This window comes from Eulemur rufifrons, chromosome 3 (genome assembly GCF_041146395.1).
Source record: "Eulemur rufifrons isolate Redbay chromosome 3, OSU_ERuf_1, whole genome shotgun sequence".
NCBI lineage: Eukaryota > Metazoa > Chordata > Mammalia > Primates > Lemuridae > Eulemur > Eulemur rufifrons.
In genome coordinates this window covers 7295483-7323123 of record NC_090985.1, presented here as the reverse complement: position 1 = coordinate 7323123, position 27641 = coordinate 7295483, and the positions used below count along the sequence as shown (strand labels likewise).

The 27641-nt window shown below is 54.6% G+C and overlaps 1 protein-coding gene across 7 annotated transcripts in view; it reads right to left on the bottom strand.

Moving 5' to 3' along the window:
• Positions 1-24191, bottom strand: part of NTRK3 (neurotrophic receptor tyrosine kinase 3) — a 347333-nt gene extending 323142 nt beyond the window's left edge. For all 7 annotated transcript variants that reach the window (XM_069465743.1, XM_069465745.1, XM_069465746.1 and 4 more), the window contains exon 1: positions 23944-24191. In XM_069465743.1, coding sequence (XP_069321844.1) covers positions 23944-24191 — 248 coding nt within the window. The remainder of the gene's footprint in view (positions 1-23943) is intronic.
• Between the last annotated feature and the right edge of the window lie 3450 nt (positions 24192-27641).

Here is a 27641-nt window from a genome sequence, read left to right as displayed (position 1 = left end):
CTTCTTCTTATCAGGAGGATAAGAAGATGCCTGGATTTTCCAGGATGGCTCAAGGTTCATGTATGGGATATGCTCACCTCTGCAGAGCACCTTTTCATTTCAGATTCTGAGAACGTGATCATGGAAGACGGACTAATGTGCAAAGGGCCCTGTTTAACCTCCAACAGGCAGACTTATCTAAGTCATTTGCCTCTCTGTAAAATGGAACAATAAAATCTGTCCAGCCTTCCTCAAAGAGTAGCAAAAGGCTATTCTCAAAAGCCATTGGAGTATAGATGAATAAGCATCATTTTAAGTTTCAGCATTGTTACTAATAATCATACACCAGCCAATCTTCTTGCTGCTCTACCCAAACGCCAACATCTCGACTTCTCCTATTCCCTTGCAGCGCACCTGTTCTGGGACGGGCTGATCCTACCCGCAGGACTGGGCGGGGGAGGGAGAAGGGGCAGCAATAGGACCTTGTAAATGAAGACAAAGGGAAAACGTTTTTAGAACCAATTTTAACGAAGTTCTCACAAAAGAAAGCCCATTTTCTGAAGAAATGCCGTAGGTTGGACACCCAGGAGCAGGCTGACTGGTGGCCACGGCAGAACGAGCTCCCAGACAACAGCCAAGTCTTAACCCCCTAATGTAAAGAGCCATTCTCGCTGGTTTCTCTGTGTCGGTGAACTTAACCGAGAAGGGCCTTCCAACCAGAGGCAGGACGGCTCCAGACCATTTCTAACCCGCGTGCTCGTCACCTCTCACAAGCACCCTCAACTCAGGCTGTTCCAGACGGATATCACCGTCCTCTGCCCCCAACAATCCCTGCTCAAGGCAGCTCTGTTCCGCCTTCACCCAAGTTCTGGACATTTTAATCCCCCTTAATGCCTCCCTCTCTCACACTCACTCAACACATAGAACCAGCGTTGCTTAAAATTTTTGAATAGTCTTTGAAATATTTTTCCTCTCCGTTCTCCTTGCCTCCACCCACATCACCCACCGTAGTTATTGCAATTGCCCTGTCTCCTTTTCCCACTGTCTGCTTCTCCTCTTCCTCGACCCAGTCCACTTTTAGAATATTCTTCTTAAAACACAAATCGAAAATATCTGCTCAGGTGCATGTAAATACGCGTGAACACACACACACACAATGGTCTCATTCAATCTACACATTTCTATACATTGAATTTATGCAAATTTAGCTCTATGCACCCAGAAAAAAAATAACTATTTTTAAAATGCCGGTGCTTCTGCCCCATGTCACTGAATGCGAGATGCGTCGGGGTAAGCAGGAGGGAGGTTCTGTGAACCCGCTGTGCCCCCGGCTGGTCTCAGCTCCTGTGCCCTCTCACCGTGGACACATCTGGTGTCCACTCACAGACAGTTTAAAGAGTTTTCAAAGGTCACTTTTTGCCTTGTTCGCTGACTCTAGAATCAACCCTACTCTAAGACTTAGGGGAAATCCATCAAAGTATGAGTTTTTCTCCTTGGTTGCTAGAGCTAAAAAAGATTTTTCTATTTTCTACTTTTTGCTATTTCCATTAACAAACATACTTATAATTTTTTTTAAAGCCATTTGAATTTTCTTTAAGACTATCTTCCCAAACCTGCAGCGACTCCAGTCACTAACCCAATAAAGCACAGAGGCCTGAGCCAGCATTCAAGACCTCCCCAAGGAAACCCACAGCTCCTGTCTCCTCTCCGGGCTCCGCCATTCTCCCTGCTCTCCGGGTGAGTGAGGACCTTGTGTTTCCTCAACCCCGCTGGGCACTGCTGATGCTTGCGCCACCTGCAGCCTGACATGTCCTCCCTCACCTCCCTCCCTGTCCAGATCCCACCTGTGCACGCAGGGAGCCCCCCCATATCGCCCCTTTCCTCAAGGTTTTCTAAAGCTCACCCCACCCCACTGCATCCCTTTCTGTGGCTACCTCACACTTTGCATCCACCTTCTTTGTTTGTTTGTTTGTTTGTTTGTTTGTTTTTAGAGACAGGGTCTTGCTCTGTCTCCCAGGCTGGACTGTAGTGGTGCTATCACAGCTCACTGCAGCCTCGAACTCCTGGGCTCAAGCCATCCTCCCGCTTCGGCCTCCCGAGTGGATGGGACAACAAGTGTGTGACAACACGTCTAATTCACCCACCTTCTTTTGAAGAACGGTGCACTTGTCTGATCTGCTCCCAGACCTAGTTTATTCCTCTGCCTGTGCCCTCTGCAATGTCTGGCTTCGCACCCACAGATGCTCAGATAATGGAGGAAGCGAAGTGGAGTGAATTGGATTGAACCAAATTGGACAGCACTGGATTGGAGTGGCTTAACTTGGCTTGATTCAGTAATTATATTCCTTAAATCAAGGTTTTGGTAAATTTGGCAAACGGGACTCAGCGCACAGCCTTCGGCCTGTTATCTTTGGCCGTTTGCTCACTGGCCATTTGGGCAATTGCTCCTCCAGACGCTTGGCTGGAAGGCGACTGGCTTCTGACAAGTACCTCCCTCCGAGAAGTGACTTCTAAAGAGCTGATGTGCAGTAAACTGAACCAAGCAGACGGTGAGCGGCCGCGAGGGCGGCAGCGGGTGTGCGAGACACGGCCCCACAGGCCCGCTGAGGGCCACGGAGAACTCAGCCCCGAGCCCTCCGGTGACACTTCAGAGACACCCACACACTCTGGCCCTGTGAGAACCAGGAAAAGCCAGGTTGCTCACCCCGAAAGAGGTTTTGTAGGGTGGCATCACTACCCCCAGGCGCCCAGGAAACCATCCGCCTGGCCCAGAGCTCCTGTCTTGAGGCCTTGGGCCCACTCGCGGGTGACAGGGGCGGGGCCTGAAGGGGCACCCAGCTGCCCCCTCCCTGCCCACCCCCAGCCCAGAGCGAAAGTTTGACTAAAGCTCAGTGTCTTTGCTTTTATAAATCTCTGCCTTTTAATGACGGCTTCAAGGCTGAGGGGAAAAAGGACCATTAAACTCACTGAATAAGTTAATGGGGCAGAGAGAATCTATTTCGGAGCCACCCCAGGCTATTTTCCTCTGGAGCTAAAGCCTGAATAAGCAAAAAGAAAAAATTAAAATCGTAGAGCGCATTGCCAATAAATAACCCCCCCAGTGTAATCTCTCAGCAGCCAGGACTTCATTTGCGGAGATATTATAATGCGGATCACTTGTGCGACACCTCTGGCTTCCCAGAGTGCCACCTGCAGTGGTGGCTGGGGGTCTTATTTTCTGTCCAGACCCTTCCCTCCCTGCAAAGCAAGGGAGTGGCTGCCACAGTGCAGCCTGCAGGCCCTGCGGGCACCGTGGGGAGCTGCACCCCACAAAGTCAGCACGCTAGGTCCGCAGTCGGCATCCGAGTGAGAGGAAGCCCAGACCCTGCAAGCCCCCAGCTGTAGACAGTCCCCCAGGGCTTGCTAGTGGGCTCAGGCCTTCCTAACCTGCAGCCTGGTCCCCCGGCCTGAAACCCCGAAACTCTCCTCCCTCTGCACAACTGAGTACAGCGCCTCTTTTACCCGGACACCTCCACCTGTTCGGAAGCTGCTCTTCTCTTTCCTCTCCTGTTCCTCTTCCTCTTCTTCCTCCTCCTCCTCCTCCTCCTCCTCACTCTCCCTCCCTCCTCACGCCTTGCTTCTCCTCCCCTGGCTTCCAGCTTTCCCAGGCCCCCCTCCCTGCCTGTCCAAGTGAACCCACAGTCCCCACGGCCTCTCTGGAAACATGACTCTCAGGGCCGGGAAAACACAAATAATTAAATAAGTCAGAACTCCTGTTGGTAAATGTTGAGTCCCACTAGACACACGTTGTTTACTCTTTAATATTTAAAGATGTTAATTAAATCTCTGAATAAACAAATGTATTTTAACAAGTGGCATTCCTGAGCTGGAGTTCCTTCCTGCCACCATGCCCCTCCGTGCCTGCCAGGTGCCACCCGGCCTTCTCTGCGTGCCGAGACGTGTTGCAGAGGAGGCCAGAGTTGCCGCTCTGGGGCCGGGCCGGCCGGTCAGGCAGCCTGGATCTCCGGTCAAGAGGTGCTGGATGCCACCCCAGTCCAACCACATTGCCCCTCTCCGGCCCCAAGTGCCCCTGACATTCAAAAAGCCCCCACAGCCAGCATGAGCTCTCCCCGTCCATTCATTCACTCATTCATTCTTGTGTCGCCCCACACTTCCTTGACCCGGCATGTACTAAGCGACCGGAAGACAAAGGAAAACAGGACCAAACCCCGACTGTCCTCATGAGAAGCCCAGATCCTCGAGGCCGGGTGTGGTCTGTCCCCTCCCTGCTCTTGCAGCCAGAGCGAACTTCCTGCAGCTCCTTAACGGTTCTGTTGCTTCCAGGGTTCTCGTCACGCTGTTCCCTGGACTGGAATAACCCCCCACCGCATCTGCCCTCTCTGTGTGGCCAACACCTGCTTGTCCTTCGGGTTTCCGCTCAGTTGTCCCTTCCTTTGGGACCCTCCTCCACGAGCCCCAGCCTGGATTAAGTACCTGTCCGTGGAATCGCAGACACCTTTGCCCTTCTTTCTCGAACACATTTATTGTACCCATCACTTCAGATGTAAGTCAAATCATCTTCTGTTTAAAAGGGAAAACCCGCCGGGACTTCCTATGTCACTAGGATTAAATCGAACCCCCTTCTCACGGCCTGCTCAACCCGGTCCCCATCGGGCTCTCCAGCCCCACCCTGCCCCCAGTTCAGCCCATGCAGCCCACCCACGGCCTCCTTCCAGGCCCCCGCAACACTTCCAGCCCGTTCCCACCCCAGAGGTGTCACACTTGCTGTGCCCTTGCAGGGCCTGGAAAATTCTGCCTGCCGAGCTCACAAAGTTCTGACTCTCCCCTATTGGATCCGAGCTGGGCGGTCACCTCCTTCCAGAACCTACCCCGCCTCACACCAAGGCAGCCTCCCCTACCCGGCCACTCCTCATAACACATCACCCTGCTGGGTCTCATCACGGGAATTGCCACTCTCTGACATGGTCGTTATTTGTTAGTTATTTGCTTACTCATAAACTGATGATCTACCCACTGGATTGTAAGGTCCCAGGCCAGACATTTCATCTGTCTCGTGCATCACGGCATCACCGCCACGAATGAACGAGGCCCGTTTGCACCTCTGTCCACCTGCAGGCTCTGTGAGGCCAGCACCAGGCAGGCCTGACTGACTGTCACACCCGGCGCTCAGCACCCCGCCACAGACTGTGTGCAAGGAGTGGACGGACACGCCCTGGTCTGGGGCTTCCCCAGACACCAGGTGTGAGCACCCAGCAGGTGCGACTCCCAGTGGGATTGTTTTGGGAGAGAGATGCAAGCCCAGGGGAGCTGCCTGGCTTTCGTCTGTCCATGGCACACGGGAACAACCTAGGCCCCTGGGAGGGGTGTACAACTGGGTGAATGGAGAACTTTAAGGAAACCATCCAGCCCCAGGCTGGAAAATACCTGCCCAGGGCCCCGCCCTGCCAAAGAGCAGGGAATGGCCCCCTGGCCCTGGCTTCCACAGTGTCAGAGAGAACCAGGAGGCTCCGAAGGGACCAGAGAAATCCTTGGGCCAGGAACACCAGACGGCAACCCTGAGATGTCAGCCATCTGCTGCTTCTGCCTGCTTCTGCCCTGCCTCTGCAAGCAGCAGCACGTCATACCAGAAGTCCCCTAGGCTTTGAGTCAGACAGGATCCCAACTCCACCACCTACCAGTTGGGTGACCTTGAGCAAGTGAGGCCACCCCTCTGCCCTTCAATTTCCTCATCTGCAAGACAAAGATACAATAAATCGTGTTTCAGTGAGTCATGTGAACGCGTCTCTCCTAACCCAGATTAATCAAAAACAGTCCTACTGTGTAAACTGGTACAGCCTCTTCAGAGAAAGGTCAGGCAGTGTCTTATGAAGTTAAACATAGATTTATCGTACTCCCAGAAAGTCTACTCGTAGAGAATGACCCAGGAGAAATGAAAGCATATGTTCACAAAAAGGCTTGTACAAGAATGTTCATAGCGGATTTATCCATAATAGTCCAAAACTAGAAGCAGTCTCACAGTTCCAAAAACAGGAGGAGACAAAGGCAGCTCACCCATCCAATGTACTACTACTAGGCAATACAAATGAACCAAATGCTCATACCTGCAACAACGTGGATGAATCCCAAAAACATTTTTGCTGAATACATATTATATGATTCCATTTATGTTAAGTGTAGAACAGGCAAAAGTGATCTATTACCAGAAAAACCCCAAAACAATGGCTGCTTCTAAAAAGGTGGTGGCAGAGACTGACTGGGAGGGGCATGGGGAACCTTCTAGGGGGTGGTAACATTCTGGACCTTGATGCCTTTGGGTTCCGCGCAGGTGCGCTTCGCAAAACTCAAGAGAATGCACACTTAAGATGTACGCATTTCATTGAATATATCCTCAAAAGAAAACAGTGAAAACAAATACTGGACTCTAGTTTAACGATACACATGCTGAAGGCTTTGGGGGAGTGTACTAACATCTCCGATGTGCCTGAAATACATCAGCAAAATAGGAGGGGTTAGTGAGCGGATAGAGGGATGGGAGGATGGGTAGATTCTAGGATAAAGGAAGTAGCGGAAAACACGAACCGTGGAATCTGGGTGACAGCGATATGGATATTCGTTGCACAATGTCCAGTTTTTCTGTACGTTTGAGAATTTTCACAATAAAATGAGGGGATGGAGGAGTCCTACTTATTGATTTACATGTCCCAAGGAAAAGCATCCCATAGCCCTATTTTGTGGCCTATTCTCTTGGGAAGTTCTCCCTTACTGTGAACCCAAATCCCACCCCAGAGCCGGAGGTCCCTCCCCGTTGTCATTTGGGGGTGGGTGGGGGCTGCCTAACGTGGTGGCTGACACAAGTGAGGTGCTCCCTGGTAGCTGTTGAGATAATTGATTAATTAGTTAATTAATTAATACAAAGAGAGAAAATAGTGCACTTCCTACGTGAGCATTTGTGCTTACTCACACCTCTGATCTAAGTAAAACAGAGAACCACCCCGTGGGCCCTCCTCAGACTCTGCACTTGCTTTTGTGTGCTCTTCCCTTTATCCACCTCTACTCCACCCAAGAACGTGCAGCTTCCTCCACGGGACCCCCTGCTGGCGATGCCAACCAAGCAGAGACGCGGGGCATCCACAGCAAGATGCACCCAAAATAGGAGGAATTCAGCTCTGATGAACTTCTGCAGGATTCTGTTCTCAGGACATCCAAGGAAGTATTTTAATTTCAGCAAACATGCAAATTTCTTTGTTCTATGATTGTTATGGGCTAAGCTTTGTCTCTCCGCCAAAGAACCTCAGAATGTGACTGTATTTGAAGAAAGGGCCTTTAAAGATGTAATTAAGTTAAAATGAGGTCACTAGGGTGGGCTCTAACTCAAAACGACTGGTGTTCTTATAAGAAGAGATTGGGACACACACACACAGAGGGAAGACCACGTGAAGATACAGCAAGAAGGTGGCCGTGTGCAAGCCACGCAGAGAGGCCTCAGAAGAAACCAACCCTGCTAATACCTCGACCTTGAACTTCAAGCCTCCAAAACAATAAGAAAACAAATTTATGTTGTTTAAGCCACTCAGTCTGTGGGACTTGGTTATGGTAGCCCCAGCCAACAAATTCAATGACTTTAATATTTTTATTTTAAATTACAAATCTAGTGGGTATAATAATATTTTTATTGCTTAGGGTTTCTAAAGTTTCATTATAATAGAGAAAAAGCAAAGAATTGTGTATTAAATACTTTATCTAGCCATCACCTGGCATTAATACATATTACCATTTTGTCATATGCTACTGTCTTAAAAAAAAGAGAATGAAAACATTACAGATAAAGTTAAGAGCCCTATATATACCCTTCTTTTTCTCTTCCATTCTCCCTAGAAGCCAAGGCTATCATGAAATTGGTTTGCATCCAGTCTGTGATTTTATCTTTTTACTATATGTGTGTCTATAAACAACATGTTATATTGGTCATTGGTATGTCATTCTGCAAATGGTTTTTTTTTTTATCAGCATTATGTTTCCAAAATATAGCCATGTTAGTACACAGAGAACAAGGTTTTCATTGTAACTGCTATATAGGATTCCATCATATCAATATGCCATGATTCATTTCTTGATTCAAATGTCTCCTGATGACATTTTAACTTGTTTCAAATTGTGTTTGCTCTTGCATGCACTACTGCAATAAATGTGGGAACGTGGGCTCCGGCGTCGGCCCGTGTTTGAATCCTGTCATTTACGGCTGTGGCCTTAGACAAGCTCTTGTACCTTTTGGCCTCAATTTCCTCATCTGTCACATGAGAGCAGTTCTCCACTCCGATGGTTGTTGTGCAGATTAAATGAGTTACTATATAAACGTCCGTGTCTGAAGAAAAGTGCTTACCAAATAGCAGCTGCTATCACTATGTGCTCTGGGGACTGGAAAATTCGAACAACCCACAAACATGGGTCTGGACAACAAAGAACATCTCGAAGGTGGGACCTGAGTGCCAGGTAGGGCCCGAGTGAGCAGCATGAAGCCCAGAAGACTTCCAGGCAGGGGAAGGGGCCCAGCCACCAGACTACGAGTGGAGGATGCTTGGGAACGTCTAAGGAAGGAACAGATCCGTCTGGCTGGGGAGGAGGACTCCCATGGCGGGTAACAGGAGGCCAGACTCCAGAGAGACGCCGCGGCCTGGACATGAAAGGCTCTGAGTGCCACTGAGAGAAGTCTGAACTTCACCTTGGGAGCAGTTAGGAGCCAACTAAGGTTCTTGGGCTGCAGTTACAGAATGACTTTTCCCTGCCTCCCAAATCATTTTTAAAAACAAACTAGAGTCTGGAAGGGCATTCTGTAACGTGGCTGTGTTTTCATCTCAAAACTACATATCGGATCATGTAAGCCAGAGCACGCTCAGGTCAAGTCCAGCCCTGCAGGGAAAGGCGGGTGTGGGCTACAGTTGCGCAGCGGCCAGGCACCATATTTGGGGTGTAGAAAGAAGAGGAGAGAGGAGACGAAGAGAGAACCCAGCACCAGAACAACGTCCGTCAGAATGTGTTTGGAAGTGAATTAATGTTCTTGGAGAAGGAGACATTCAGACTTTTTGCAGTCTGAGAAAACTTATTCATAAAAATCTTACGCAGATACCACACCACCTCTGAGCTCACTCCAGGGAGCACGGCTTGAAAGCCATCAGCATAAACAGTCATTCTGAAAGTGTGGTCCTGGACCTGGTGCAATTTCTCAGGCCCAGCAGATCTTTGGAATCAGAAACTCTGGGGTGGGGCCCAGCAGCCTGTGCCCTAGCAAGCCCCTGGGTGACAGGAAGGCACGCCCAAGTGCGAACCACTAGGGTCAGTTCTCCAGAAAACACACACAGCATGCACACGTACCTGTGTGCACATGCATGGTGTCACACCCCTCATCCCAAAGTCAGAGCCAGAGAGACCTCAGAGATCACCTAGTCCAGCCCCTGATTTGAAATATAAGAAAACTTAGGCCTAGGGACAGCAGTGCCTTGCTCAGATGCACCAGTAACTTGGTAGCAGTGACAAGACAAAGAGGCCAGCCCCATCCTGCCTTCACCCACGTGACATTTTGTGAGGATGTAGCCAAAAACACAAAATGTGTCCTGTGTCCACAAAAATGCAGGGATCCCAAACCCCACTGGGTCCCAAATGCCCTGCCCCACCCTCCTTACCACTACCAAAGTGGAAACAGTCCTGTCGGCCGAAGGGGGCCTGCGTGCTGTGGGGGGAGGCGGAGGAGGCGGGCCAGGAGAGGTGCACGGTGCGGGGGTGTGACTCTGCAAGTCTCCGCTCCGCCGTCACTAGCTGAACGCCCTAGGGCAAGTTACCTGGCCACTCTGTTCCTCCATTTCCCTTCCACAAAATGAGGGTGATCATAGGACCTGCCTCCTCGGGCTCTGCTGTGAATGGACCAGGGTTAAAATAAGAGTGCCCTCAGCACCTGGAACAGTCACCACGCAGTGCTTTTGCTCTCACCATGACGAGTTCAAGTTCCTCTAGAAGATTCCCCCAACAGGCCGCTCTGCCGGAGGCACAGAGGTACGGAGAGCGAAGAGGACGAAGCGCCCGGCATGTGGGCAGAGGCGTGTGCCCCACCGCCACGCTGGGAGGTCTGCTGTAGGCCTGCGACACTCTGGTGGGGGACGTGGGCCAGTCCCGTTCCTCGGGCCTTCCCCGAGCACCTGCTAGGTGCTGGCTCCTGAGGACAGAGCAGGACGAGCCTCCGTGCCCGCCTTCGGGAGCCACAGCACCGCGGGGAAGCAAACGTTAATGGGCTAGCGCCACGCAGGGCACAGGGCAAGGCTCCAGAGAGCCTCAGCTGGACTGAGGTGCCAGCCGTGCCCCTTCCCCTGTCCAGTGTCCCCACCCCGGGCATGTAAGGACAGACAGGGCGGAGCGCTGAGGCCAGAGCAGGCCTGACCGGACTGCAGGCAGCAGCAGCCCGGAGTGAGCACAGGTGGGCACAGTTACCTGGTCAGGAGACACAGCCCACAGGGCCAGGGGCAGGCAGGGCAGGAAGAGTGGCCAGTCATTTCCATGGAGATAAGAAATGACCCTAGAAAACGAATCCTAGGTGAGGGTCAGGGAGGCTGAGGTCACGTCTGCCACGTCTGCTCCCACGGGGAGCACGGGGCCTCTGCGAGCAACGGCAAGGCCGAAGCATCAGCTCCGCAGCCAGGGGACACCGTCTTGGCCACTCACCCCACGTTATCAGCACTAAGTGGATCTGAGAGCAGGAAAACCTAGAATTTTTAAAACTCTATTTAGGAAAATTAGACCTTCTTCACCTTAGGGAAACCACATTTTCATATATATACACACACACATTTTTCTTTAAACTTTGCATTAGCCCCATTTTCTAAAATTCTGTCCCTGCTTCTCTTGAGATAACGCTTTGAGCTGTAAATCATCTGTCTAACGCCTGTGTCTGCCATTCAACTCTAAACCCCAACAGGGAAGTATCATGGTCTGTTACTTTCTCTACGCCGTGCCCCGGGACACAGCACCATGCCTGTGCCGTGGCTGGTGCTGGGTGCTAGGGTGAGGGTGGACTCCTCGCCTCTCTAGTCCTGCAGAAAGAAGAGCCAGGCTGGCCTTGCTAGCGCATCTATTCGTCCTCCCCCAGCAGTCCAGATGCTAGGCTGGGCCTTGGCAGGCAGCAAGGCAGGCGGCCAGACACCTGGGCACCCCACAGTCTAGTTACAGATGCAGCTCAGCAGTCACCATGGGCTGAACACGCCACCAATGCCAGGTCCCCATTAGCTGTCTGTTATGCACTTGGAAGACAGTCCTTTGAAAAATGGAATATGAGGCTGCCCCTCCAACACCTGCCCCGGGGACAGGAGCCAGAAGCCCCCAGAGTATGTAGGGCCCTCCCACGGAGGAGGGAAAGCTGCAGCCATAGGCCACAGGCCCTAAAATCAGGCACTTCTTTCAACCCCCTCCCTCAGCCGCCAGGGGCTTCCCGAGCTCCTCTTCCATTGCTCTTACTCCTGAGTGCCTCGAAGACAAGGTTTCTGCCAAGGGAATAAGACTCCACCCCTCCCCCGTGCCCCTGCCCCCTCCCCATTCTCATGTTATTTCCCACTCAGTGTCTTATCGCCACATTTGTTAAAATGACTGCCACTTAAGAGGTGGCAGGGAGTCAGAAACACAATCTGGAGCAAAGCTGATATTAAATAACTTCCTGAGCCTGGCCTGTCTGCCAAGGCTCCCTCCTGGATCCCAGGTGGATAAATGAAGAGGCTACACAAGATGAGGAGGCAGAGACAGCCCAGCCCAGCCCCAGAGCCACCCTCTGCAGAGGGAAGGCCCTCGTTCCTCCAGGCCGGAGTTTCTTCACCAGCAAAGCCTGAAGCTTAGCAGCCATCACTGCCCCCTTCTCACCCAGTCCCAACCTCCACACACGCACTTACTCAGCAAAGGGTATACGTTGGGGCCTGACACCCAGATCCAAGCTGGACAGGCCCTTGCAGTCAACCAGCCCCACCCACACATTTCCCAGATGGACACACTGAGATTCAGAGAGCTCAAGTCTCTTGGCTGAGGTCAACCAGAGAGATTGTATTAAAGCAACTCAAAAAAATAGTACCCCTGGAAAACACCAAAAAGGGTCTGGTTTTCAGGTGCCGGGATTGGTTGGCTACAATAAAGTTAGTTGCATGTGTGTTTTCTCCAGTTGTGACCTCGTACTGCGGCCCAGGCAGGAAACAGCCCCAGTAGCCACCATTACACTAACACCGTCCAAGAATCGTCACTAGTACCCTGCAGTTGAGGGGAAGAAATTCTGTTGATGTGACCCCTGAAGCCAATATCCCTGCCCATGATTCAGCCTCAGGTGGCCCCAGCAACCCCACCATCCCCACCCTGCAATATCAGAATGCACTTGCTGCTCCCCATTCCAGCTACTGAGCGTCACTGCGGCCCCCAATTAATTGGAACCCTAGAGTGTTCACTGGGGTGGGGGTCAGATGACCCCACCAGGCCAACAGGATCTCATGCAAACACTCTGAGTCGTGGCCTAACTTCATCCTTCTTCCAGAAAGAGACACACGGCCAACCACTGAGCATCCACCATGTTCCAGACACTCTCCACACATCATATAATTTAATCTTCACAGCAACACCTCCCAATAACACCTTACTTTTCAGGTGAAGAAAATGAGGCCCAGAGAAATTAAGTAACTTACTCATAGGTTTTTTAAAAAAAAAAAAGGGAAAATATGGGAACCTGAGTTTGACTCCAAATTCCATGACATTTTCACCACACAATTTAGCCTCCTTTGATGTATCAGTCTCAATGCTACGGGCTCTGGTTGAATCAAGTTGGTTTGTCACGACCTCAGAGAAGCTGGCATCTGAGAAGAAATCAAGTGCCACGCGGCTGGGACCTTCATGGATGGCACAGTCAGGTTAGCACGGTCTCCACAGCATCTGCCTCCCTGCAGAAATCATGGTCTAGTGCCCTCTTGTGGCTGAACATAGAACTGGGATGAACGTGCACTGGAGGCTCTCACGGCTGGGTTGGAGGGATTTTAGGTCACCCCATCCAATTGGATCCCTGAATTCTTTCTACTGTGAGGGCTGGTCCTGGAGCCCCATCTGTGGCTGACAGGTTTATCGAACTGCAATAGCTAAGAGGGCATCAGCTAGTGAATTGGAGGCTATGTAGGGCAAGAAGAGCAATAAAGCCACGTGGGACATCTGCAAGAGGCTGGAGTGCCGCTAAATTATCCTGGATGGATCCAGGCATCCAAACTCCTGGGACTGAGGAGTGAGGGAGACAGGCAGCGGAAAGGCTTTGCCTGGGACGCTCTGACACTTGGTATCCCAAATGAATCTCCTATCAAGAGCAACCATAACAATCTCCCCGTGCTTGAGGCAGACATGTGCCTCTGCCCCTCTGTCCCCTGTTCCAAACATACACCATCTTGGTCCCTCTGTGGCCTCCCTCAGATTTGTCCAGGTGCTCGTTCCCCTCATGTAACTTCCCCTAATCATACTCTTCAAGGACCCAAAAACGTCGCTACCCAGCACCTCTCACAGACTCCCACGGACCACTCTCCAGTTTGGCCTCTGTGTCCCCAACCCATGCCAGCCACCTACCATGATCTCACCGAATCCTCACAGCCACTCCCCGAGGTGGACATAGTTGGCCCGATTTCTCAGATGAAGAAGCTGAGAGTCAGAGAAGTTAGACAACTTGCCTATAGCCTGGGTTTAAGCTGAAAGTTGACCAGCTTCCTTCCTTCCTTCCTTCCTCTTCCCGCCACACTGAGCTGTCTCTTGGACAAAGGAACCACCGAAAAGCTTGGGGCGCAGGAACTGTTCTAACTGCCCACCCCGGTTAGAAGACGAATATGTCAACTGAGCTGGAGGCAGGAAGAACAGATGAGGGCCATAATCGTAGCCATGCTCGTGCGGATCAGGTTCTGGCGTGTGGCAATGGGACGGGGAAAAAATGACAGGGACAGAACCAGCATTACACGCATGCGCACACGCACGCACATGCTCCCACACACACATGCACGGATGTTCTCACTGAAATCTTACAATAACCCTGCATTATTTTTATTATCACCATCTTTCAGATGAGAAAACTGAGGATCAAAAACATTAAGCAGCCACCACAGGGTCACAGCTGGTAAAAGGCAGAGTCACGAGCTAAAGCTTCCTCTAGTCTTGCCACAAGTAAGTGGGGCTGTCCGTGCAAAGGACCTCCAGCCCGGTAGGAGGACCCTGAGTGTCGGCCGCATTCCTGCTCGTCAACGGACCACACCTGGAAAACTATGAGAAACACGGAGGTGGGGAGAGACTGACCACACGGGGAGGGCCCAGCCTGCAGCCCTGGCCCGGCAGTTGGGGGCCGGCCTCGGGGCAGCCACAGGCCCCAGCCCAGTAAGCTCAGCACTACTGCAAGAGCTGCTGACCCTGTTAGCAGGACCAGGCTCGTTTGTGGGCCGACTGCGTGGAACAAGACAACACTTACTCAAATACAGGACTGCCTGGGACAGACGGAAGGGCCACAGGACCCACAGAAGTCCTGTCCAAACCAGCCAGTGCAGTCAGGGCCCGGGACCCCGGCTGGCAAAGCACTTCGCTACCCTTCACTGTCTACAGTCATCTCCGAAAGCACACACGGGGTCTAGAGAGGTTAAGGTTAAGGTGAATGTCAGGGCCTGGGATTTACGGAGCAGCTATTTGGTGTCCAGTAATTTCCAAGCATGGGTGAGGGGGCAGGGACAGGTGACAGAGGCCCACACACTTGGGCCAGCGTATCAAACAGCCTGAGGGAGTATATAAAGCTCACTTCTCCCATGACCCCAGTGTAAACGGCTGTCAACTTCCCGGTGTCACCATCAAACCTGGGATCTTCCTGGGCAGGATCCTCCGAGTCCCACTCTTTCATCCCCAGTACCCCCCATGCAAATGAGCTGATCCCTCCCGCTGCTGCTGAGAGCGGGTGGGAAGGGAAGCACTTCAAGTAGACTTTCATCCAGCCGGGACACTCTCCCAGCCACCTCCTTCCCGGAAAGCCAGGAATTCCCAAGCCAGAAAGCCCCGGTGGGGGAGTCTCGCATCTCCAGACTGCAGAGATACAAGGGAGGCAGGGCCAGCTCTGCTGAGAGAGGCCCCGCGTGGGGGACAGCTGGCCTCCCTGCCCCGCCCTGGCTCAGGCAAGGCTCCCAGAGGCAGGTGGCGGGGCACTTCCCACCAGGCTAGCGCCACATCCCCAGCTCCCGCCCTGCGCAGCCACCAGCCCTGGACCGTCTCGTGCGCCGCACTGCCCTCTGGCGGCCACCGGGAGTCCAGACGCAGACGATCTCGGCAGGCAGGAAGCCAAAGGCTCTAAGGTTTGTTTACAGAGACCTCGGAGGTGATGTGCACAGAACACAGAAGGGATGCACTTGTGTCTGTGCACAGACGCCCCCACACACGCGCACACAGCCCAGCTGACCGAGGCAGGTAGCTGGGATCAGGACTTCAAATCTAAGATTGCTGTCTTCATTCTCTCCCTCTCTGCAGGACGCTAAGGGCCCCTTTCCCTGCCTCGATGGAGCCTGAATCCCTCAGCCCCAGAGCAGACACCAGCAGGGGAAGGGGGATGGAGACCCAACCCAGATGGGGAGGCAGGGCCTCTGCGTGCGGTCTGCCCTGTGCCAGGAACTCACTGGGTGACTGGCCAAGTCAACTCACCTCTCATGAGCCTCAAGTTCTTCCTTTGTAAAACTGGACTCGGCCCAGAATATTTCTGAGTCCCCTTTCCAGATCTAATAATTTATGGTTCAAAGTCTTAATCTTCTTCTTAACTCAAAAATCTTCCCAGACATCAGGAAAATGAAATAAACAACATGGTACCCAATTGTTTACAGAGCCCATCAAGTATGTCATTGCAAGGGTCCAACAGAGACCAGCGACCCTGTGATGGAGCCGGGCTGAAGAGTTAGTTGGATGACCCCAACTCCCAGAAATGGAAACTGAGGCCAGAGGCTGGAGAGGTTCCATGATGTGACAAGCTGAAAGGCCAACAGGCAGCAAAGATGGCATGTGCACATAAACGCTTGCCCTGCAATTTTAGCTGTTTTGCAGGACCCTCCTGCTCCCTCTGTGGGGACAGTTGTAGCCATCTCCCATATCATAGCTCATTCCTGTGGAGAGACAGATAGAGCTTCCATGAGTAGCGAGGGTAGAGAGACAGGGAAAGAGGAAGGGGTGGGGTAAAAGCTGCTTATTGTCAAGGGGGCAAGGGAAGGACCCAGGAAGACCTGGATCCACCCTCCAGGAAAGAAGCTCTAAACATCAGCCTCCAACTCTAGCTGCCCAGCACTTCAAACAGCTCCTTTTCCTCTGCACCCAGAGGCAGTCCTTGTACTCCAAAGCTCTCCCTGGGAGAAGCCACCCAGCCCTCCACTTCCCCATCCAGGCTCTCTCTGGCCATGGGCAGTCAGGGGTGCAGTCCTGCTGACAGTGCCTCAGCCCAGAGAGGAGCTGGCTGGGACCCAGCCGCCAGCTTCCTGAATCCCAGCCAGCCTCAGCTGGCACCTGGTCTACTGTGGGGCTGACCTGACCTCACAGGCCAGGACATCATGGGGTGGTCAAGGAGGCCTGGGAATAGAGTGTGGCTGGGACCTGGTCTCAGGGGAGGCCATCTGTTGGGAACAGATCAGGAGGGGAACCCAAATGCCGCCCCCAGCATTAGAGAGGCTGTCTGGACTGGGTTGGCCAGCACTGTTTGGCCAACACCATATCCATAATTATCCCATTTGCCTTCCCCTCCAACCCCAGCCAGGGCAATTATCACCCAGGGAACTGGGATGTCACAAAATAAAGGATTTTCCTAGACCTTCATGTCAATGCTTTTATTTATTAATTTCTCATAATGGTAATATATTCATGCATGTGTGTATGTGCATATACATGCATGCATGTATGTGCATGCTAGTTTGCATAATAGTATAGCAAAAGAATATAGGAAATACAGCTTAATATTTAAATGCCAGGCTGTTTTGCCTTTTACTGGCTGCATGAAATTAACCAAGTTCCTTCTTTGGATTTAGTTTCCCCATCCGGAAAATGAGGCTAATAATAGTGCTTATCTTATTGGGTTGGTGTGAGCCCTCAATGAGGTATTACCCTTAAAGGGCTTGGAACAGTGTCTGGAACATGGTAAGTGTTCAATAAATGCTAGCTATTGTTAGTTATCAGGTACTCAGTAAATGATGGCTGTTATTAGTGATCATGTATTGACAGCTTCCTCTCTGCCAGGCCGGACACAGGGCTGAAATTCAACAGGGTGCTGCTCTAAGGTGGTAGTTATTATTATCCTTGCCTTACAGATAAGGAAATTGAAGCCCAGAGGAGGGGAGGAATTTGTCCAAAGTTGGAGGGAGGCCAGGCCCCGGGAGCTGCTGGGAAAGCCAGGTGGAGGAAGTGAGCAGCTGCCAGGGTCCTCTCCAGGCTTGATGACCTCTGTCGGGGGAAGGAATCTGGAATCCCCCACCACCCATACCCTGGAGCACCTCTGATGGGACAAGCCAGTTGGAGGAACTGGGGGCAGAGGAGGGGCCAGGGAGAAAGGACAGGCCGCCAAGCCTGCCAAGTGAGCCCCAGATTCCCCAGCCCTGTACGTGAACAGACTCAGCAGAAGGCCTGGTTGAGTTTATTTCTAATCGGCGTGGGCTGCAGGCTGCAAGGAGCCCTGGGGCTGCCAGCCTCACATACTTGCTGCCTCTGGGGACCCTGAATTTGGAAACTTCGCCTCAGAGGGAGACACAGTCATGGGGGAGGCTCTGGCTTTGACAGAGCGCCCAGAACAGGAGCCAGGGCTGAGGAGAAGGTGGCACCAGCACCTGGGAATACGCCTGGGAAGAAAAGTCTCCCAGCGACCGGACCCGTGGAACCCGGCTGAGTCCCTGCCCCTCTCTTGGGCCTTGGAACCCTCATGGGTAACATAAGGGAGGAGATGATGGCAGAAGTCCCTTCCAGCTCTGAATTCTGGTGAGCTGTGCACTTAGAAGTGGCAGCAATTTGAGGACACTCCTCGGGGGTTCTAAGGATTTCACGGGGCGCTAGGCTTTGGTTTTGGCTTCCCTGGAGACCTTACTCTTTAAGACCATCAGAGAGGAGCTCCCAACACATCCCACCACCAGGAGTAGCTGTGTTTCCCAAGTTGAGGCAAGTGATGCTCAGGGAGTGACAAATGACTTGAGCTGATCACTCAGTCGGTCGCCAATAGATCTGAGTGACTGCGTCCAGCCTCCATCCAGGCCACTCTCAGACCAGTCGCCACACTCAGCCACCCTCCGCAAGACCCTCAAAGATGGGTCATTCCCGTAGTGCTGCCCTTTGGAGGAAAAAGAACTTTCTGGATGAAAATGCTCTGCATCTCCCTTCCCAAGAAACCACAGGATGTCCAGCAGACGGGCCACAGCCGGAGAGAGAAAGAATGGAGCCAAGAGAACCAGAGAGGCAGTGAGGGGGCAGCAAGGGAGGACCCTCTGGGTCCTTCCACCTGGAGCCATGGCAACTCGGCCACCTGAGACTCCAGTTTTGTCCTTTGTTTTGTTTTGTTAATCTGTAAAATGGGACAGGACAGGCAATCTCTGCTTAGTACTTCAAGTAGCTGTCACAGAAATAAACTCAGCAACTATAACTGAAAGTCATGATCTAACTGAATCACGGAGATGAGGAATGGGGACAAAAAGGTGGGTCCCAAGGGGGACTAGGAGACCATCTTTTGAGGGCCGGCCTGGTCCCTGGGAGGGGGTGTGCAGGCCCTGGGAACCCTGAGGGGGAGCTGAGATCCCCTTCCCAGCCAGCCTGGTCCCTCGCCCATCCCCCAGTTGACCAACCCTTCCTTGGCACAGCACCAGCGGGGGCCAGCGGCTCAGGACCCCCCTCCTGTCATCGCCCTGTCTCCTTCTCCAGCACAGACTCTCCCCACCACAAGAACACTGGGCGCCAAGCTGTTTTGATTATGCATGATTTAGCAATAAAAAATTTATTTTATAACCCCAAAACAGTCATATTTATTAAATTATATGCTTATATATCTACAATCCATATATTAAATATTAAATATTCCCTTTTCTAGGCAAGAATAATTGGAAATAGAAGTTCTAATGCTTTCTTCTCGCACCCAGGGGAGGGCCTGCTCCAGCAGTGCGCTGGAAGCTTTGCAGAGGGACACGTCCTCCTGGCCCTGAGCCCAGGGTGCAGAGGGGGACCACGAAGCTGGCTATGACAGGCTGCAGGCCCCAGCACATTCTTGTGAAGTGTGGCATTTGGTCTGGGCAGTTGACTCCAAATTGTGTCATGTGTCACAAATGCCCAAGTTTTCTAGTGATGGGAAGGAAAGGAAGGGGAAAGTAACCAGTGGCCCCTCCCCAGGGAAGGAGCACAGCATGCACTGCTCCTGGTGGTCTCACAAGTGTCACCACCATCCCAAAGGAGGTGCCCTTAGAAGTGGCCTGGCCAAGCCTCCTGGGGGATGTTCCTTGGGCCCTGGAATGGCATATGTGTGAGTTGGAGGAGACACTCCGGCCCATGGCCTCAATTCATAGCTGAATTTACAGGCTCAGAAAGGCTACTCCCTCTGATTGGCTCACAGAGGGTTGGGGGAAGAGCCAAGGAGGGACTTATCTGTCCCATCCCTTTCCCTAATCCTAACCTGCCACCGGCCAACTGGAGGCCCCAAGGGGAGGCTGAAGATGGTGCCTATGATCCCTGTCCCAGACACCCAATGGAGCACTTGAGATGGGGACCCCAGGCCACAGTAGAGATGTCCTGATACTGGCAAGTGCCATCCCAAGGGAGGGCCACAGGCTACCCACATCCCACCCAAGAGCCCGCTGAGGAGGGGTCTGGTCCTTCCCCAGAGTCAGACAGGAGGAGGAGCCAGCAGGCAGAGTGGCAGGGCAAGGACGGAGGGCTTCCTGGGGGAGTGGGCACCAGGCCCTCCCTTTCTCACTACAGCATACTCCACTTTAGCAAGGTGGGGGGCAGCCGCGCGTAGCCTTACAGAACCCTGAGGAACCTTCCAGGCTGTAGGCTCAGGCCTCCTGGGCCCAGTATACAAGCACTCTCAAAGCTACGGACAGGCTGGGCTGGTTTTGCTCAAGCTGTCATGTTCTCAGGTCCCACGAAGCCGCAGGGCTGATGGCCTTGGCCCCAGCATGCACGGCAGAAGCCTGGCCTGCTGGGTTTGCTGGGGCTCAGGACTCTGGCCCTGCCTGGAGCCCACCAACAGGACCCCTGGAGCCCAGGGCCCCCAGCTGTCATCCCTGAAGTATTACTATCTTTCCCCAAGCTGTAACTATTCCCCCTTCTAAATCTCACCTCAAAGCCTACCTCTCTCAGGCCCAGCCTCAATCCTGGGGCCCCTCACTGTGCCTCCTGAATGAGCTGGGGCCGGCTCCCACCCCTGCCGGGATCCCACCTCTCCCTGGTCGCTGTCAAGGCTGGGTCTCCACCGACTCTTAGAAAGATGGAGCACCAAGGAGCCAGTACAGCAGCCAAAGCCCAAATGACCCTTCAGCCAACCAGGAGTGTGCCTTCAGGGAGGGGAGTGGAAATAAAGGGACTAGAGAGCTGCCAAGTACCAGGGACCCTGTGGTGGCTCAGGGTGGGACCCAGCTGGCGGCTCAGAGTCCCCACTAAGAGCCCATGGTCTTTGCGAGCCCAGGGAGCCAGCCCCAAGAACACCTGGCCCAGCGACGCCATACTCTCCCCAGACATCTTTCTCACAGCCAAAGGTCACACCCTTCCAACCCAGCCTCAGGCAGGCCTGGCCTAGAGAGGCAGCCCAGACAGCCCACCCCGGGCACCACCCTCCTGCCTTTGTGATGCCAGAGCCTGGTTGGGCGTGGCTGCGCATGGATCCTTCTAGGTGAGGTCACTGTGTGTCAAAAGCTCCAAACGCAAAACGATTGGCCTCCTGAGCAGAATGAGCCTGACAGGGAGGGCCCTGGGGAGCAGCGTGGCTCTGGGAAGGGCAGAGGTGACACCCACACTTCTGGCCTGGTGCCTTGCAGCTGATTTCCTCCTGACACTGATGGGGCAGCCAAGTGAGGGGACAGCCTCCCCCACCAGAGGCAGCTTGGCCACACTCCGGGACAGGTGCACAAGGAAGCCCTCCACACACACCCCTGAGAAGCAGAGCCACAGGGAGCTTCAGCACCTGAAGGAGGGAGCTCAGAACATCACAGCCCAGGACAGGAGGAAGAGGAGGGTGAATCCCTGGAGGCCCCAGCCTCTTCTTCGCGCCCAGAGACTGCCCAAGCTGCACCCTGGGGCATATCCCAGCACCTAGAGCTTCAGGCTGACGGAGACTGGGGGACCCCGTGACCCCATTTCCCTGGTAACATCAGGAATCTGAAGAACACCTCTGCAACAAAGCCTGGGCTTCAGATGAAGCCCCCTTCCCCTGGGGCACTCCTCCCTGCCCGCACACCCCCCTCCAGCCTGCCTGAAGAGTGGGGGGCCTGGGCTCAGATGCTGAGCCTGGCTCCCCCTCTGGGGCTGTGTGCCTGGGGAAAGTCACCTTACCACCCAGCCTCCATTTCCTCAGGGGTAAAATCAGGATGGGAACACGACTTCCCAGGGTAAGCACCACTGGCCTCCCTCTCCCCAGGTTCTCTGCCTCCGGAGTGGAAGGCTGGGCCCTTCCCCAGTTCAGTCAATAGCAGCCACAGATATAACAGGGCACTGGGGAGGAGACTGGTGAGGAGAGGTCATCCGACCCGTGACCTCTGACCCTCCCCCACCTGCCACTGGCACAGCTCTTGTGGGAATCCAGTTCCCTTGCCCTTCCATGTTGGGACGGATTTAGGGAAAGGAGTCCTGATGACCTGCCAGAGCCCAAGTCCTGAAATAAGAATGGGGACACAGGCACAGAGGGGCTCCCAATCCACTCCCTGCTCGCTATCCTCCCAGATGCCCTCTGAGACCCTCCAGTGCCAACGGGGGTGGGATACCGCCCCAGTCCCCACCCATCTCGGACCTTTCCTGCCACCTGGAAAGACCAACCCAACTCTTCCCTATCAAACTGCTTCCCTGAGTATCATTTTTGGAGGAGCGACACCTCTGTGTGGCTATAAAGAGCCTACGTGATTGTGACTGTCCCTGCCTCCCACTGGCTTCCTACAGATACACACATCCTTGGAGCACAGAACAAGCTGGATGCAGCTCACCCACTCCCAGAGACCCACACTGGGCACCTGGGACATCTTCCTCCAACCCTTGGCCCACTCTGGAAATCCCTAGGTCCGGCTCCTGAGCACCAAGACTGGCCACTAACCCCCCCCCCAACCCCACCGCACACACACAGCCCCGCAGTGCACCTCCAAGTCTGAGTTTCCCTGACAATCTCACTCCGGGCCCTCCCTGCATCCCTGGGGATGCTGGGAGGCTGTGGCCTGCAGGGAGGGAGAGGCACAACTGGGTCTGTCCTCTTTCCCTTGCCCTCCCCGCTTCCCCCTCTCCCCCTCCCTTGGCTGTTTGTCTTGTCATCTCTGGCCGGGTTGAAGGGGGTGAGGGAGTGAACGCAGAGCTGAGATATGGGTCAAGCTTGTCTCCTGGGCCAGGAGTCAGGGACATCTCCTGGGCTGTCCATTCCCCTCAAACTGTCAGCTGCAAGAACGCAAGCAGGGTCTCCATTAAGCCAAGAGGGCTGGCGGGTTTTTGAGAGAGCAGGACTGCAATTCCTCCTGGCTTTGCAGCCCCACGGCTCTCGGCTGAAGCACAGGGAGGTGTGGGGAGAGCAGCAAGCACCAAAGGCGGATTTGGTCCCTCGAGTACCCCCAGTGGGTAAAGAGACACCCCAAATGCCTTCCTCAGACCCTGACCAGCACTTCAGGGCAAACCCTTCTCATCCTCACCTCTGGGGTCCCCAAGGGGTGAGAGCCTAGGAGGGAAACAGGGGTGAGCTACCCTCCACCACCCCAGGGCCGCTCACACCCGTCTCCAGGGCAGCGGGATGGGAGGGGGTCGACGAGAGAAGAGGTGGGCAGCTCCGCGTCCCAGAGCTCCTGCTTTCCCCCCTCTTTTGCTTCTGCCCCCCCCCCCCAATCCCCACCAAAGAAAAATAAGAAGAACAGAGCAGGCCACCACAGGTCTCACTCAGACGGGGCAAAACCCAGCAAAAGCCAGCCAGAGTTCCATTTTCCAAATAAACGGATCTGCACGACCATACCAGAAACCCCCGTCCCCAAAACACACGCCCTCTCCCCTCCCTTTGCCACCCGGAGCAGTTGGGGAAGGGATGTGGAGGCGCCCAGAGACAGCTGAGGGTGGGAAGGGGGGATGTCTCGGAAATGCCCAAAATGGGGCTGGAGAGGGCGGCGAGAGGGAAAGGGAAGAGGTAGGCGTCCATGACGGCCTCTACACGTCCAAAGTCCCCGCGAGCAGCCAGCTCCCAACTTGTTTACTTGTCAGCGTGTTTTGCTGTTTCCAAAAGGAAACAGTTAAACATCTTGGCTGGATCTCGAGCAGTCCCTATCTGTCACCTTCCCTGCGGGCCAGGCTAAGCGCTGCCACCGCGGCCACTGTCGCCACCGCCGCCCCTGCCGAAGAGTCGAACCTCGTCTACTTTATCCCACTTGAGCGTGGCCAAACTGTTGCTTTTTGGTGGGGGGCGAACAGCCCCATTCGCACCCTCAAAACCAGCCGGCGGCGGCGGGGGCGCGGGGGGAGCCGGGCCCCGCGTGCCCTCAGCCGGCCGGGGTCCTCTCCGGGGAGAGGCGCGCACACGCACGGCCGGATCACGCCTCGCCAGGGCCGGAGTCACCTGGACACGCAGCCCGAGAGCATCTCCCGAGCCAGAGCGAGCCTGGCGCGCGCCCGGCAGCGGCGGGCAGCGGCGAGCCAGGGCGGGCGCAGGGCCGGTTCCCGGCCGCGGGCCGGCGAGAGCAAGGCACGGAGCGAGGGGGAGGCGGGCTGGGGAGCGGCCGCCTGACTTACATGGAAGTGATATTCCTTGAGATGTCCGTGATGTTGATGCTGGCGTTCCCATTGCTGTTCCCTGAATCCTGCCCTTCCAGGAGGGGGAAGAGGTTCCCATCGTCCGGCCGCCGGCAATTGATCTCAGTCTTGCTGCAGACACAATTTGCAGGGCAAGCCAGCACGGAGCCCACATAGTCCAGCCAGACGCTTCCCAGCAAGAAAATCCGCCAGAAACTACACTTGGCTGGGCAAAGAGAGACATCCATCTCCGATCGCTGCTTCTAAAAAAGAGGAGGAGGAGAGGAGAGGGGGGTGGGGTGGGGGGAGTGGGGAGAGCAGGGGGGGAAGGAAACAAAGACGGCGAGGGAGGGGGGAAGGGGGAGGGGGGCTCTGCCTTTGAAACGCCGAGCGATCAGATGCAAAATCCTTCAGCGTCTGAAACCATCGCGGCCGCCGCCGCCGCCGCCGCCGCCGGGTGGGAGCCGCGGGAGCGCCTAGTGGCGCGGTCTGCCGGGCATGGTGGCCGGCTCGGCGCTCGCTGACTCGCCGGGTCCGGAGGCTCTGGAAGCGAGGCGCGCTCTCCGACTCCGAGACTTTGCAGGGTTGCAACAGACGGTGGGAAGGCAAAAAAAAATTTGAAAAGGGAAAAAATGGAAAAGGAAAAAATGGTGCGAAAGTCACCAAGTCCCACCTACTGGGCAGAATTAAAACGGACACACCTGCAAAACACACACACTCACACACACTCGCACATACACACACCCGGAGCCCAGGGGAAGGAGGAGGAGGAAGATGCAGTCGGAGCTGCCGCAGCCACCGCGAATGGCTCGCCGCGCGCCTGCAGAAATGTACAAGTGCTCCGAGCCTTACGAAACGCACGGGTTATCGGAGCGTCTTCCTCGGCTCGCTCCCTCCCTCCCCCTCCTCCCCTCCCTCGTCGCGGCCTCCTCCCCCCGCCCCCCGCCTGGGCTGGGAGCGGCAGGAGAGCGGAATCTCCCCCTCCCTCCCCTCCCCACACCCCTCTCTCTCCCCGCCCGTCCTCTCCCTCCTCCCTCCCCACCCACCCACCCACTCGCCGGCTCGAGGCTCTAGCCGGCACCGCCACCCGCAGCCGCGCGGCAGCCCGCCCGCCTGCTCCACGCCTCGCAGCCCGGCGCCCGCTCGCCGCAGCCAGGGGGAAACCGAGACGGAAGGGAAAAAGTTGCAGTTGGGATTGGGAGGGTCGGGGCTGGGGAGGGGGAGTTGGCGAGCTGGCTGTGCGACACGGAAAGGCGCTCTCCTTTCCACTTTTTGGCCCTCGCGCTGCCCGGTTTTGCTGCAATCCGGACCGCGGGAGGAAGTGAAATGAACGTGGCCGAGGTGATCGGGGAGCGCTCCCGAGCCTGAGGGGGTGGGGGGCAGCAGGCTTGCGGACGGCGACACGGGGGCCAGGAGTGCGCAGGAACCCCAGAGAGGCACCCAGAGCCGGAGACCTGGGCCGTAGACGCGCGGTCCTTGGTCTGAATGACACTCATCTCTGTAATCGAGAGTCCAGGGAGCTGGGCTCGGCTGGGAGGGGACTGCAGGGCATGGCACGCTTGGTGCCCCCGCGCCCACTGCGCCTTCTTGGCAGTGCGTTTTGCGTTTGGCCTTGGGCAAGCAGGGAGCGGGGAAGGAAGGAAGGAACAAGCGCCGAAAGGGCTGCGCTGGAGAGCCGCGGTGGCCTCGGGCGAGGCGTGCCTGCGAGAGAAACGGCCGGGAAATTGAGATGCAAGGGGCATTTTTTGGCAAGCGCCACGCCAGCACCGTCAGAGGCCGGCTTCTCGGGCTCTGCTCTCGGGTGCGCTAAGCTGGCTGCCGGGTGAGGGGGCGGGCGGGCTGCTTTCTCCGGATTCGGGGGCACAGAACCTCCCTCCCTCCCTCCCACACAAGCACCCCTTCCTGGTAGGGGCGCAAAGCAGGTGCAGCCTTCGACGCGAGCTCAGATCCTGTTGGGCAGGGGAGGGGGTCCCTGCTTTTTGCCTTGGTAGGGGTTTTTTTCTTAATAAAACGTCAAGATGCCAAGTGTGAGCTGTTCAGTGAGAAAACCCAAGCACTGGCTGTCGGAAAGGAGAAGAAAGGGTTAGGGGAGTCGGAGCAGGCAGACACACTACCGCATTCACACGCAGAAGAAAGCAGGGCTCTCCTCCCCGAGCGGGGATGAGGGCAGGCGAGGAAGCAAAATACAGTGAATTCAACTGCATCCAGTATCTGAAAGGATTCTCCCCCGCCCCCCGTGGATTCCGATGCAGGTCATGCAACTTGCAGGCAAGATGGGGGAAGGGGTATGCCGGTGCCACCGCCTGCCCCGGGCGCAACCACAGACAGGCCGGGCGCCTCGGAGTGGCACTGTCGCTGGGAGTAAACTTGGATGAAAAAAAAAAGAAAGAAGAGAACATGCCTATAAAAGGCAGTTTTCCCGACTTCCCGGCACATTCCGCCTTCTCTTGGCCTCAGTGAGACTTTTACCCCCTGCGCCATTATGGCCTTGTCCCCAGCCTGGCATTTTGCCCTCCCACCAGCAGGAGGGGACAGAGTGTGGAGACCTCCCTAGACTCTCAAACCAGCTCCTACTGGCCCTAGTCCAATCCTTGGTGTCCTTAGTCCCCTGGGAATCTCCCTGCCACTTCCAGAATATCTGAGAGTCCGGGAAACTGAGGTGTATACTCAAATACTCAAGCTTGGCCTCTCTTGGGAGGTGGCAGGTGGCAGCAGAGGAACATGGAACTTTTCTCAGAACACTCCAAGGCTGCCAAGTGGATTTAGCCAGCATCAGTTTTCCAGCCTAGAACTAAAATGGTTGTATCTAAAAGATGCCCAGCCCATTTTTTTGAGAAAGAGAGAGAGAGAGATGATTTTTAACATTTCCAGCAGAGAAGAGGAAGCATCCATAAGTCAGAACAAATTAAAAAACAAAATAAAAACAAAAACCTTTAAAAACTCCTTTGGACATGGTGGAAATGCTGGCTGTGAAGCACGGGCCCTGATGGACCAGGACAGTGAGAGTAGATTAAGGTGGGCTCATGCTGGGTTACCCTAGCACCTGGGCCCAGGCAGGAGCGGCAGCTGGGAAGGAGATGGTGGCCTGGGAGCGGGGAGAGCAGAATTCTGCTTCTGACCATAGGTAATGCGCTTAAGCCTTCTGGGACTCAGCTTTCACATCTGTAAAATGACCAGGTTGGAAACCCAAAGTGTGGCCCTCTGACAAGCAACATCTGCATCCCAGGAAGCTCATTAGAAATGCAGGGTCAGAGGCCCCGCCAGCCCTGCTAAACCAGAGTAGCCATTTGAACACCCTTCCCAGGTGATTCTTAGGCACATTACAGTCCCCAAGTCCCTTCCAGCTTGAATATTCTCTAAGTGGGCCTGGGCCAAAGGGACTGCTGAGAAAGAAGAAGGATGGGCCGGGTGCAGTGGCTCACGCCTGTAATCCTCGCACTCTGGGAGGCTGAAGAGCGATGATCGCTTTAGCTCAGGAGTTCAAGACCAGCCTGAGCAAGAGCAAGACTCCATCTCTACTAAAAGTAGAAAAAAATTAGCCAGGAATGGTGGTGCGAGCCTGTAGTCCCAGCTACCCAGGAGGCTGAGGAGGGAGGATCGCTTGAGCCCAGGAGTTTGAGGTTGCTGTGAGGTATGATGAAACCATGGCACCCCAACCTGGGCAACAGAGCGAGACTCTGTCTCAAAAAAAAAAAAAA